The sequence below is a fragment of the Lepisma saccharinum genome, chromosome 17 (genome assembly GCF_977018435.1).
Source record: "Lepisma saccharinum chromosome 17, izLepSacc3.1, whole genome shotgun sequence".
In the NCBI taxonomy this organism is placed as follows: Eukaryota; Metazoa; Arthropoda; class Insecta; order Zygentoma; family Lepismatidae; genus Lepisma; species Lepisma saccharinum.
In genome coordinates this window covers 27,767,048-27,782,036 of record NC_139245.1, presented here as the reverse complement: position 1 = coordinate 27,782,036, position 14,989 = coordinate 27,767,048, and the positions used below count along the sequence as shown (strand labels likewise).

General features: G+C 35.9%; 1 protein-coding gene across 1 annotated transcript; it reads right to left on the bottom strand.

The window, feature by feature from the left end:
- Window positions 1-3,987: 3,987 nt before the first annotated feature.
- shv (DnaJ heat shock protein family member shriveled) lies at window positions 3,988-14,989 on the bottom strand. The gene is made up of 5 exons (XM_083139222.1): window positions 14,865-14,989; window positions 11,288-11,669; window positions 8,492-8,634; window positions 5,619-6,031; window positions 3,988-4,564 (listed from the first exon to the last, which is right to left on the bottom strand). The coding sequence occupies exons 1-5, from the start codon at window positions 14,939-14,941 to the stop codon at window positions 4,500-4,502; spliced, it is 1,080 nt and encodes a 359-aa protein (XP_082995348.1). The 5' UTR covers window positions 14,942-14,989; the 3' UTR covers window positions 3,988-4,499.

Sequence of the window (14,989 nt, the reverse complement as noted above, 5' to 3'; positions counted from 1 at the left end):
TATGGGTGTAGAAAAATCAGTCAGACATATCTGTATGTTTTATTCAATTAAACTGCTATTTAATTTACCTAGTAATAACAAAGTTCTATATTCATTCTTTTAAATTTGAATGTGGCACCGCATGTAGTATGTCAATCTGAGGACTTCATCAGGAATACATAATCTCAAATCATTGTCATGAACTTTTATTTAGTTTAAAAAAATGGTGTAAATATTCCAAGAAAGTTAAATCTGGTGGCCTAGCTGTACATCCACTATCAATGCAGCATCTGTCCGATTAGTGTCACTCAAAAACATAAGTATCGAACTGGAAATGGGGCAAAGCACCATCTTGCTGAAATGTTGGATCTAATATTCAGCAAAATTATGCTGGAGTGAGAATGTCTTATAAAGCATCAGATGCTATAAAATACTGTGCACGTCAAGACACATGAAATATTGTACCACCACATTGAAATCTACAAAACTGGATATAAAGATTTGACAAACCAGTGAGAATTAAACAAAAAATGAATTTATAAATCTCGTAAATATACAGTAGCCTGAGCATTGCACATTATATAGCATCTTTCCATGATTATACTGTTCTAACTGGCATACTACTTTAGGTGGAGATATGTGGTTTGTGGTATTCTGAAGCTAAACAATAAGAACAATGGACAAGGCCTGCTGTTCACTATAAAATTCCATTGTGAATGAATCAATCATTGAGTCTCTTGTGCAAGTGTGTTGTAACCACCTTTTTCAAATTTCAACCGCTAGATATCACGTTTTATTCATTACCGAATTTAATTGCACTGGTGTTAAATGAAGTTGTGCTTTTGTTTATATTCTTGAAAATAGCATTTAATAATTTATGTCCACATTTTGGAAATTTCTTACAGCGATTCCGCAGTTAGTGATGATTTTGATCCTAATAGAAACTTTTTTGTTGTTACATTCATGAATTAATTTTATATTACCTATTCAAAACAGGTTTTCAGTAATTTTTATTCAAAGTTATAATTTTTCTTCTTTCAGAAAATTGTTACAGAAAAAATTCACAAATGCGAGAAAATTTATATGAAAAAAAAAAATATATATATATATGACAAAGAGATGGAACCGGAAGTTCCTGTTCAGTCTCTTTCTCCTCACACCGATGATGCTATGAAGTTAGCGAAAATTTTGAATTTTTCTACTGTCCGGTGAGTGTTTCCTTTACCTTCTTTGATTTTTACTTAGCCCTTTTGGCCCTCCTTGCTTTTATCCAATATATATCTATCTCTGTCGAAAGAGGAAGTGTTGTAGATTTTAGAAAAAAATTATAAATAATGACACGCTGAACAACATATTTTCTAACATTTTCTTTTTAAAACAGAAAAAATAAATGTCTCATGGGGACACAATCGATATTCTAAGTCCCGTCCAGAAAGGGTAAATCAGTTGATCTCCCATGACATGCTGAAATTGCAGTGGAGATTCTGTCCTGAATTGATGACCATAATTACTTAAAACATATTTGTTTTTCTGGCGAGGAATAATTCACACCTGTGGAACATGGAACAGACAATTGGCTTCTGGGGAGTCAGAATAGAAGGGTAAAAATATACCAGAAATTTGTCCGATTTAGTTACAGAATACTGCAAACTGCACATCCTCATCTCAACTGGTATGCTGGCTAGAATACTTTTTGAATGCTCCAGGTGTGTATATGTAATAAATATATATATAAGGGTAGTTTTCAAGTGAAACGGCCAGAAGTGGCAAAACAGCAAATATCTGACATGATGGATGGAATGCGACAGCACTACATGCATTGGTTTATGTGGTAACAGAACATCTGTAAAGCATCTGCTGAGTAGAGGAAGACATTCGGTTCTCACCACAGTGGTGTGTAAGCAGTACGTTCGATTGATTTTCTGTTTTTTAAGTCCACTTTATACACAGTATGGCTAATCTGGACTGAACCTACAGCTTACAGTGGGATCCGAACACCTATGTGCCTCCACTGGGTATCAAACCTGGGACCCCTTGATTACAAGGCGACGAAATTACCACTATGCCATCTGGGAGGCAGGCACAACATGCAATGATCCAATTCCTGTGTGAAGGTGTTGTATCAAGTGAAATCTCTTGTTGAATGAAAGCAGGATGTGAGAATGCCTTTTTGAAATGTAATACTGTGTTCAAGTAGTGTGCGGAGTTTCGAGGAGGACAGGTAAGCATGGTGGATCTATAAACTGGGCAGTTACCTGTAATAACTACGCCACTTTTTCAAAAATGAAAAAGAAAGTACATTAAAAAAAATTGTCAAAGAACGGAAAACTACAAATTTCTCAAAAAAAAAAAAAATAAAACTAACAATTTTTGGAGATACAAAAATATGAACTTTTTTCGAGAAACTAATTTTTCTTAAAAAAAAAATAGGAAAATTCAGCTTCAAAGTTTCCCTTGATGAGGAAGAGTTTTTCAAACATGCCATCTTCGGGTAAATACTGCATTTCGCTGCCATATGCCAGAATATCATGAGGTAAATTGTAACAGTTATACACCCTTACTTGGCTCCACTCCTCAGCTGATTGTGCTCAATGGTGTATAAGTCAAGTAAGCAGTTTGATATGTGTGTAGTACGTGTATGCTTCTAAATACTGGCAATATGCAATAATTTGTGTGTATTAAAAGAAAAGAAAATACTACTTCCATGTTGAACTGGCCTGTTCAGGAACAATAAACTTTGAGAAGATGAAAATTTCAAACAACTTATTAAAATTCCAACTTTGTAGGAGCTTTAGTAGCTACATTTTCAACAAAGATGTAAGGATGGGGACATGGTTATATAAAGGGTTGGGCTTTGGCAAGAATACTGTGTGGTCTGCTCCAGTACACAGTTCAATTCCAATACACAAAATAAGAGATATTTTTTTATTCACCACAGCTTGATGAAAATGATACTAAGAGGTGGGGGTGCGTCTCCAGAAACTAGGCATGGTCACTTTTTTCTGAAAACAAAACAATATTTTTCGAAAATAGTGAAAAATTAAAAATTACACTTTTGAAAATCAAACCTATTTTTCGAAAATGGTCATTCCTAGTAATCACTTGGGTAACAATTGACTTGTAGACTTGTAGGTAAACAAAAATTGTCATTAACTATGTGTGAACTTGCAATGACTGTCAACCTCAGTACTGGCTACATTCACAGCATCTTTTACAAAGAACTTTGGTACCAGAAAGTGGTGCCGAATGGGTATGCTGGCAACTTCACACACCAGCATCCTTCTTTGCAGAAACGTCTTGAGCACTGGGATGGCTGCCTAAATGGTATGGATGCTTATGTATAGGTTCATCAGAACTGTTCTTTGGATGCTGTCATTATGTTATAGTGTATAATGTCCAATACATAAAGTACATATTTGTTTCTCGACCATTGTCTTTGTTTCATTTGGACAACCCTTATATATAATCAATATTATAACCACAGGACATTCAATGGGATAATTATTAGTTTATTACGGAAAAGGTTATAGGTATCAATTGAAATGTCCATAAGGTTTTAGTGTCATCATATGTACAGTCTTTTACAGATTTCCTCTCTTCTACATTCTCATTTCTTAACATTATGCACTTGCATCAGCAAAATGTTCAGGAAATCTGTTAACATTTTTGCAGTGAATTTCTAGAAATTTATAGCATTCACACGAAATTATCTTTGGAAAGAATTCTATTGCTTGGACTCTTTTACCATCACATTTACAATTTTTTTACGAATAACTTACTTACATTTGCCTGCAAATGAAACTACAATCACACATAAAAGAAAGAATAACAACTTTTGGTGTAATAAGATTTTGGCAGTTAAATGATATGTTCAAGTGAAGAAAGATTTTGTTCTCAATAAAGAAATGAAATTGCTTCTTACAGAACAATCAAACAAAATCGTCACAGCTGAGTGTGTTACAGCATATTGTGTCAATAACATGACAATAAAAATAAAAATAACTTGCACATTATGCAATAGTTTAAGTTAACATACACATTTATAGCATATTTTCATGCGGAACTGTTAAGTACCATCATTAACTGAACAAAATTGATCTTATAAATTCACTTAGTCAACAAATATCTAGTAATCAAATTCAACATTATCATTAAGTGCAAGTGGCTTAATCATAACATTCAACGGCAGCAAATCTGTCCCCAGCCCCCATCCCGAAAGTGCTACACATTTCTCTATAATTATACAGCCACTGGATAGGAACAGAAACTTGACAAAACATGGTCAGCAAAATTTCACTACATGCAGTGAACTCCTGACAAGTAAAAAACTTCCTTCAGTTTGTACAATGGGGTCTTCTTCTGAAACATTATATACACACACACATTCTTAAATATCCAAGAGCTTTGGCTGCAAGACAAGTCACAATTTTGTATTCAGCTCCTCCTTTCAATCAACAGCTGCAATGCATCTGCAGTCTTTGAACATTACTGGCACAAACACTCATAAACTCAGGCTAACATCAAAATCCTCTGAGACCATTATATACTTTACTGTCCGAATTTTGGTTCAATATCTTCTTTAGTGCTGCAAAGAAAGAACAAAAAGTTCATTTGTTGTTTCCAGATACTTCAATATGCAGACGAAATTGATATTATACTACATACAGAGACTGTTTTTTAAATGGTATCTCAAATTTACACATTTCAACAAGAGTATTTATTGTTACCGGCCATACTTGGAAACCTATCCTCAAGAGCATTATAAAAGGGACAAACATCGGGAGGAGAACACACAATACCACCAGGAGCCAGCAACTAAGTCAGAGATCCACAGTGGGTTCACGTGAGTGGGACTGCTACCGGCCGTGGAGAGGAAGTAGTACACTGTAGGGTTGCCTGAAGTCTTGGGGTCCAAGCCAGGGCCCGTTCAGAAGCAAGACACCTGAGGCCAGCACGACCAGCACCAAGGCTCAATCCAGAACCTGAGATAAGTACCCAAGTAAGTATTTGCAGTACATACAATCAACATTGTAAACTACATATATATGTATATACAACTGAACTCCATGACAGAAGAGTTCTTTAGGAGCCAGGTCCTACCAAAGAGCTCTTTCGTTAGGGGATGCATGATCAACACATTGAATCGCATCACTGTTGTTTTACTGGCTTTTGAAGTCAGAGCTATCCCTCCATTTCAATTAGCTCCCCAATTGTTGGTTTAACACCAAAGTTGTGGGAGCTCCCACTGGGAATCGAACTTAGCACCGTTCTCACCAAAGGTGATAGTGCTAACTATTGACATACCACAAAAGCACTTGCACTTGTTGATTTTTAACTATTTTTTTAAAATTCAGTATAGTTTTTCTACCACTTTTTGGCTAATTGTGGCAATGATGATGAGTGATGATATGATGAAATTGATGCTCACAAAAGAACAGCCATGACCAGGCTGGGATTCGAACCTGGGAGCCCATGCATTGTAACATGCTGTGAAAACCACTCTGCCAAGGAGGTTGCCTAAGAGAGAGAGAGAGAGAGAGAGAGAGATTGTTGAGTCAACATACTTGACCACAGTGTCAGCTGATTGTACAGAATAACATCCTGTCGAATAATTTGGATTAAGAAAGACAATAACTTACCTTCTCTGCCTTCTTCAGTGATTTCTCCTCTTGGGAAATCTACATCGAATGTTATAATTAGAGTTCCAAAGGAATTATTGTTTTCGTAATTTGGCATTCCCTCTCCTTTCTTTCGTATTCTAGCACCGGGCCAAGTAACTTTGTCCCTGCTGATTTTCACTTTGTGCCCGTCTAAATGTTCTATTTCCATTTCGAATCCAACTAATGCATCTTGCAGAGATACAGTCACGTTGGTGTACAGGTCATCTCCTCTCCTCTCGAACACTTTATGCGGAAGAGTTTTTATTTTGAAAATCAAGTCTCCAGGCTCCCCATCAATGTGAGGCTCTCCTTCTGCCACAAACCTCTGTTCCTGATCATCCTTCATTCCTGGCTCAATTTCTATTTCTAATACACGCTCTTCATTCACAAGCCTAAAAAATATTTACATATAATTACAATCAAGCATAAAAACAAAAAAACATCTACTGATACTACTGGTAATAATTAGATATTTTAAAAATGATTCTTCATATAGGAAGAACAGTCGCACATAAATTTTACTTTAATGTCTACCCATGGTTCTAAAAGTTTTGTAATCGTCAAGGTTGGCAGAGTTGAATTTGATTTAAAGGAAAACTAGGAATGCAGTTTCGACACGTACGTCTTCATTGGGAAAGAGACTATGAAAACAAGTTCTAATAATTGTTACTTTACCTTCACTGGAAATAAGTTGCTATGTTTTACTTAATCTTTTGTGCCACTTTTGGCTAATTTGCGAAGATGGGGATGAGTGACAAGATGAAATTGATGAATGACACTCACAAACATCCATGCCATGACCAGGATTCGAACCCGGGAACCCTGGCTTCGTAGCATGATGTGCTAACCACTCCGACATGGGGGCTGGCTGGAAATGAGTTGCATATTTTAAATTATGAATAGGACTGAGCCGATACCAATCCGTTTATTGGTATTTGAAACTGTCGGTTGGATTTCATTTATTGAAACTGGCAAATACTTTTCCAGCGGGGTTCGCCAAAATGCTTTGACACTTTTGCAGTCCAATAATCCTGGAAGTTCCTATTGAAATATGTACCAACACTAACATTATGTGAGAACAATGTATTTTGTGATTAGATAACAGGTACTCTTACATTCTGATGCAATTTTTTTTGGTGTTTTAAAGCAAAATTATCGTAAAATCATGCTTATAATTTGAGTGGAGTACTCGCACACTAATACAGTGGAACCCCGATTTTATGTTTCCCATTTTCCTCCACTATACATTCAATCTTAATGGTCCCAATATAGCAAATTGTTATAGAAGTTTCCTTGATTTTACATTTTCCTGCATTTTAAACTTACTCCCCTGAAAAACGAAAAATCGAGGTTCCACTGTATTAATCACTATTTTGAACAACTTTTAATTAAGTTACAATTTTCAAGAATCAGTATTGGTGGGAATTGGTAATAGTATTGGCATGAATATTAGTTCACAGTGGTATCAGCTTAGCCCTAATTATTAGAGGCATGCATTTTTCTGAAAGGTGTGAGGTGCATTTTCCTACCCCGTTTTGTCCCAAAATAATGCGAAATGAACTGTAAAATGTGAAATAGACTCACTCAAACACGAAATGTGTTTTTTTTTTTGTTTATTTTGTGTAGTAACTGGTTTTTAAATCAAATTTAGGATTATATTCACAATTTTAAAACCAAAATGTCAATTTATATACTGCTCTTTTACTGCTATAACAGTGAAATTTTATTTTATTTACCACTTTTGAACCCAAAATTGACTCAGTTTTTGTACTGAAATTTTGATTTTTTTATTTACCAAAAATATGTGCCTCTACTAAGGAATTGACTGATGTTAAATTTTTGCCATTACTGATAAAGTAAGTAACTAAAGAACTCGCGACGTTACTGTGTCCTTACACCATCCCTCTTCTTGCTGAAACCACAACTGAACTTGAACACTTTTTTCCGTTCAGAATTCACACAGTAAGGATAACCTGACGGTAGAAGCCTAGCACGTGGAGGGGCGATCCATCATGTATACAGCATCTACTTGGTTCAGCACAGTTTTGTTGCACCAGCTTAACACATAAATGTACCTGCACTGCAGCTGGTACAGCGAACTACACTGGGCTCTTGTGACGGTTACTTAGCAGCTTTGACCTTTTATGTATTTATGAAAAATGTTGCTGTATTATTACATTGATGTGGAAAACTGGAAATTGCAGTATCTCATGAATTGAAAAGAAAGAAAATTATATTTCTGTCCTGTATAATAACTAGGGGCATGCATATTTCGTTTTTGACGAAAAAACGAAATTTGAAAAAACACATTGTAGTGTTAATTTTTTATGTTTTTGAAAGGTGTGAGATGCATTTTGTGACCATGTTTTGTCACGAAATAATGCGAAATGAACTGCAAAAAGCGAAATTAACTCTTAAACACGAAATTTAGGGTTTATTCACCGACGCGGCACCTTCTGAGGTCTGAATTATCCTGATAGTTATGCAATTCCCGGAAAATTGATTAATTCTGCTGTTAATATTGGAGAAACAAAAATTGACTCCTTTACACAGAAATAAACTTAATACTCTGATAACTACATAAATGTGCTATTAGAAGTGAAATGTTAATTCTGTGGAATAATGTAGTTTTTAAATCAAATTTTGGATTATATTCACAATTTTAAAACCAAAATGTCTTTTTATATACCACTTTTGATCCAATTTTTCACCGCTATAACACCGATATTTTATTTTATTTACCGCTTTTGAACCCGAAATTGACTCAGTTTTTATACCGAAATTTTGCTTTTTTATTTACCAAAAATATGTGCCTTTAATAATAACTTGTAAGGCAAGTAAAGAAACATTACCTAACATTTGGACATTCATCACATACTTCTTGCTGGGTCATTTGAAAACGACCTGGACCAAGCTGCCTTGTAACCATTTCTTGACGACAGTTACACCTCCTGGTGCCTCTCGCTTGTTTAATAGTTGGCTTATTATGAGTAACCTAGAATAAAATGTAGAGAAGCATTATGTACACTGTGAATAGTTACTTTAAAAAAAAGGGGCAACCAAAATTCTGTAACATATACATATTTCACTTTCAAACAAAGACATTAATCAGTATAATATATTTTGCCACCACTATCTTTCAAAATATACCAACATTTTTAACATAAAAACAGTAAACAGTATATAATTTTTCAAAACAAAGTTCAACATTTTAAAAATAAAAAAAAATGTAATAATTATATGAAATACCACAAAACAGTATTGCACGACCTCATCTATAACGTACATGAAATGTTGCAATACAGCTTAAGTTGCTGGAAATGGATTTTAAAAAGATAAAATTTCATGTTACTTGTTGTTGACATTGTAAAAATCTAAAAAGACTATTGCCTAGACATGCACTTCTATCCTCTTTCTAAATTTACAAACCTACCTATGTTCTTCATCAAGGAAAGAGGCTTAAATTGACATAGGTTAAAATTTAGTTGTAAAAAATGTCTGCTCATAGTAGATCATGACAATATCCACTTCCTTCAACAATCCTCTTCACTGATGAAGAACCCAGGTGGGATTGTAAATTTTCAAATACGATAGAGGATTATGTTTAAACAATAGTCTTTACACATTTTTATTATGAAAATATATTCTCATTATTATCTCGCAACATTTAATGATTCGACAATACTTATATTACCTGTCTTAAACAAAGAATAAATGTCTTATGAAGGGAGCTTGTCTTCTCCCGAACCATTACATCAAAACTTGTGTTTATGTTATTGTAAGAACCATAAAGTACAAGAGAAAAATTTGTCTTCAACTGTTATGAACTGCAGTACCCACATACTTAAGAATGCCAATGTATTTTGAACTTCCTATTTACTACAGACATTCTTATGTAGGACAAAAACATGTAACATATTTGGTTTAATAATCACTATATAGAAACTGTGCATATTTTATGAGTTAGTGCATGAAGCATAGGACATATTTCAAGAATTTTTAACTATGACTCATGGTCAGTGTATCGGGTCTGTCCTCATGATGCTGGGTCAACAATGAAATTTTGAGGGCTCTGACCGGGAACTATACCCGAGCCTAATAACACCAAATGGTAAGTGCTAACCATTTGGTTATGTGGGAGCCAATACCGAGGGGTCCAAAAAAATGTACTCATTGTTTGTGATGCAATAATTTCAAAACAAACAGACTTACACGTACTAATCTCATGTGGATGTGTAGCGTAACTGTTCAATTTGTCGCAGGTAGGTGGTGCTGGCAATTTGCTCAAGTGTTGGAGCGATAACGCCAGTACAGCGGAAGACAGTCAAGTAGCAACAATGGCTGCGGTACGGTTATCATTTGTGGAACGCAAGACTGTATTGAAATGGTTCTGGAAGTACGAGAACATTCAAGAGGTTCAACGGCAGTTGCAGAATGAGTTTGGAACACAGCCTCCAACACGTCGAACAATAGCCCGTATTCGTGATAAGTTCAAATCCGACAGGAACTGTTCATGATGTGCACAAGGCAAGATCCGGCCGACCACGAACAGCTACAAGTCCAGAGCTGCAACATTTCACCCGATCACTGCAAAAATCAGTGAACCAGGGAGCGTGCGAAAGTGGGGTAAGCCAGTCTAGCGTAAGATGCATTCTGAAGGGTGCACAGTGGAAAGTGTACATTCCAAGACTGCTAAACGCGATCAACGAGGAAGATCCGGATCATAGGGTCGAATACTGCAAATGGTTTGAGCACATGGTTCGCGAGGATGGGGAATTTGCAGGGACAGTTGTGTGGTCTGACGAGGCGCAACTCAAACTTAACGGTCCTGTGAACTCCCACAATTGTGTCTACTGGTCGCCCTTCAATCCTTACGTTTATGTGGAGAAGGCAGTGAATCTACCGGGGCTTAACGTGTGGTGTGGTCTGTCATCGCGTGGTTTGATTGGTCCCTTCTTCGAGGGTACCATAACCGGTGAGGTGTATCTTGAAATGCTTCAGGCAAAAATTATGCCTGTCATCCGAACCTTGTTTGCTGATGAAATGTTTTACTTGCAGCAAGATGGAGCCCCGCCTCACTACCATCGCGATGTCAGGTTGTACCTGGATGACACTCTACCTGGACGGTGGATAGGTCGACGCAGTGCTATTGAGTACCCACCTCGGTCCCTTGATTTGACACCACTGGACTTCTACCTGTGGGGGACCGTCAAGGATGACGTGTATCGACAAAAACCAACTACACTCAACGAGCTACGTGAAAAAATAATAGCATCATGTGCAGCCATTACGCTAGATACACTGACGGCCGTAGTACGGTCTGCAGTTCAGCGCCATCGGAGTTGTTTAGAAGTTGCTGGTGGTCATTTTGAACATCAACATAACTCTCTCACAGTGCCAAAAATTGTACCCGCAAGTCAATTTTGTCAGAAGATATGGACTATCAAACAGTGAGTACATTTTTTTGAACCCCCCTGTATTTACACAAATCATAGTAAAATGCATAAGAGAAATATTTAAACAAACCAACCAAAAATCCTCCACACCTATCTTTACATAAAGATACAGGGCAAAAACTGCACGAGAAGCAGTCTCACAAATTTAAAAAAAAAAAGTACGAAAACATGTATCATAAATTCCAAACATACCTCCACAAAGTTTCCTACATATAACTCCTCGAGTGTCACATGTAAGTCCATTACAATGTCAGCCCCCCTTGGGGTCTCCCTTTCATTACTTCCACCTCCAAAGTGAAAACCAAAGTCCCCAAAGAAGCTGGAAAATGGGTCCATCCCATTCATCATATTCTCTTTTTTAACACACTCTTCGCCGCATCTGTCATACATTTTTCGCTTGTCTGGGTCTGAAAGTACTTCATACGCAGCTCCAAGGTCCTGGAACTTTTGGTCAGCATTTGGATCATCTTTGTTCTTGTCTGGATGCAATTCTTTTGCAATTCTACGGTAAGCTTTCTTTATTTCATTAGTAGCTGCTGATCTTGAAATTCCAAGGATTCTATAGAAGTCTCTCCTGCATAAACAAACATGGCATTTAATTATTATTTTTTTGTATTGAAAAAATATATACACAAAAGACAAAAAAGGGCCCAAGTTCCTTTTGTTTTATTGCAATTTCATCATGCTACGAATGCAATTTTTACATGGTTCGATTTCGATTTACGTCTATTAACACATACTGTGGAGTTTTATTGATTTTGTTTAATATATGCTTTCGTGGTTAGGTTAGGCAGGTCAGGTTAGGTTCTCTTAGCATAAAAATAAAGTCCCTAAATGCATTATACTAAGGTTCTGACTTACTTCTGCATTCATTCCCACTAGTCTACAATATTTACTGTCCCTTGTCAACAGAGAGTACCTTGTCCATGAAAAGCACGCACGCTTGCGTAAGGTAATTTTAAGTTTATTTTTCAACATAAATAACTTTCTTCTCGAATCCAAACAGTGCTCATTACTTCATGAAAGGTTCAAATTTCGCATGACAATGATTTCCAAAATTCTATGATAATTAGTCTTTCTGCTAGGAGAATTTGAAAAAAAACAACCGGAACCGTTACCCAAAAAAGTAATACTTCGACTATGAACATATATGTATGTATCACTTCATAGTCAAAGTGTTACTTTTTTGTCTTTGTGTATATTTTTAAAAGTTATGACAATGGTACCAATTGATTTTATGCTACTATTAGATATTTAACAAAGGTAACAGTATGGTATAGTGAAAACAAATTTCTCTCGTTTATTTCCTAATTATTTACATTACCTGTTATGCATAGCGGAACATTTTTGAACGTGGGATTTTGCTTTTTTCACTGAAAAAGCATAATTTCTCACATTACAAGGGCATGAGTTTACAATACCGGATCACTCTCCAATTTCTATAAAATTTCGCCTACTTACTAATTTCTGTGTCCTGATCACGTATCTGTAGTTCATATTTGGCGGTCACTTGTTAAAATTGTACATTTACGTGTACAACTTGTAAAATAACCTTGCGATTTACCACGGTGATTGTCCATACACAGCAATTCGGAACCATCTCTCTTTCGCAATTAATTAGCTAATGGTCTTCCTTTACGCACAACAATCTTGTTGACGACAGACGAGGAATGCCTACGAGGTTAGGTTAGGCCTGTTAGGTTAGGTTCCATTAGCATAAATACAAAGAAAAATTAATATTTTAGCTAAGAGAACTATACCTTATCTTACCTGTTGATTTCTTCATGTTGGGAAAATGGCGTCTTCCGTGGAGCTATTGTTCTTATGGTAGGGTTACGTTACGTTAAGAAAATATAGTTTATTTAATTTTTTTCTCGATTTCCATACTTGACCGCCAATTATTACATGCAGATTCGTGATTAGGAGTTCACAATTAATTAGTGAGTAGGCAAAATTTCATAGAAATTGGAGAGTGGTCCGGTATTGTAAACTCGTTCCCATTACAAGTATTTATTGTTCATTGCTAATTCGCTTTCGTTACACACAATATGGCAGGCAAATCTTGACTCGCGTTGTCTATCGTCAGCTGATATGCAGTGTTTCCAAACTTATTAAACGAAAAATGCCACACAAACTATTCACAGAAGGTTTTTAACCGAAAATTGATCCACAAACCATTCACAGAAGGTTAGGTTAGGTAAAGATAGATAATTAAATTGGAAAAAAAAAAAAAAAAATGCTCACACGTCATCATGTAAAACTACCGGAGCGACTTTACAATACCGGGAATTTCTCCATTTTGTTTGAAATTCGGCACACTCACTAATTTCGGCCCCCTAATCACGAATCCGCAGTTAAAATTTGGGGCTCACACGTGGAAATAGCAAAATAATCTAAATTAAGTTCTAATTTCTACACCCTAGATTTCCAAATTTCCCACTGATTCCAGGCTCCGCCCCTGGGGTAATTGACCTGCGGCCCCACCTCCGCTCCAGCTCCCTGGCTTTCTCTATAGAGTCCCTGTTAAAGGCATGTTATTTTAAGTGCAGATTCGTGATTACGAGGCCCAAATTAGTAAGTATCAAAAATTTCAAACAAATTGGATAAATTTCCTGTATTGTTAAATTATACCAAACTACCACGTGGTTACTACACTAACACTTATTAACCGAAAAATGTCGCACAAACTATTCACAGAAGGTTTTTAAGCGAAAATTGATCCACAAACCATTCATGGAAGGTTAGGTTAGGTTCAGTTAGGTTAGGCAAACAGAAAATTAAATTGGGAAAAAAAACGCTCACATCATCATCTTGTAAAACTACCGCGTGGTTGCAACACTAACAAGGGGTTACATAATCGAACGCACGGAACACTTGATTCACATAGTCGACGGTAATGCTGGCAAGAGCCATCGTGCATCGGAGATACATTAATGTCGAAAAATAGATGATTTACCGGCCGAATAAGTTGAACGAAGGGAGAAAACACTTCCACGAGCTTCCAAAAGTCTACAGAAACTCATTTCCGTAAGTAGTTTCTCCTGTAAATTTGAAGAAATGTGTTTTCACTATACCATACTGTTACCTTTAACAAATTCAATTTAATGTAACTAAAACAAGGAAGCGTTCAAATCACCAGTGGTAACACATACAACTGGCAGTACTTTAGTACCAGTACCTAAACATTTGTGCTACCATGTTAACATCAAAGGCAAATGTCAAAGATGACACATCAGGTAAATGGGAAAATACTATCCTTTGTTTTAAATATAGAAGGTTTAAAGTATTAGTTCGATACAAAATTAATTACTATCGTGAAGGGCTCAACAAGAAACATACACACACATTAAATCAACGTAGCAAAATGACTAATCTAAAGACATGAAAACTGCATTCTGCACACCTTAAAATAATATTTTGGGAAAAGAAACTAAAAAAATTCCTGTCTCTATTACATTTACATGCTATTAACATTACAAAATACGAATGCGGAGAAATTTCAACGAAACATTTTCTTATATTCCTTGACAATCAAGAATTCACCTTACATTAAAAAAGAAAGAACTATGAATTAAAGTATTTAGGTGCATAATCTTTTTGCAAACTTCATGTATATAATAACAGCAAAAATTGCATACATAATAAAATAAGCATTTCCCAATAAAATGACAACAGATAATTTTGAAATCTGGTAATTGTTCATAGCCAGTAATCATACGGAAAAGAAAATTTTAATATTGAATGCACTAACAATGACGAGTATTCTTACCCAGAAAGGACTGGTAAAATGCAGATACCAATATTTAACCATAAAAAAAACCAACACCAAATTCTTTGTGGGTCCATCGTGTAGTAGAGAACAGAAACAGACGACAACAGTTCCGAAAGGAGGAA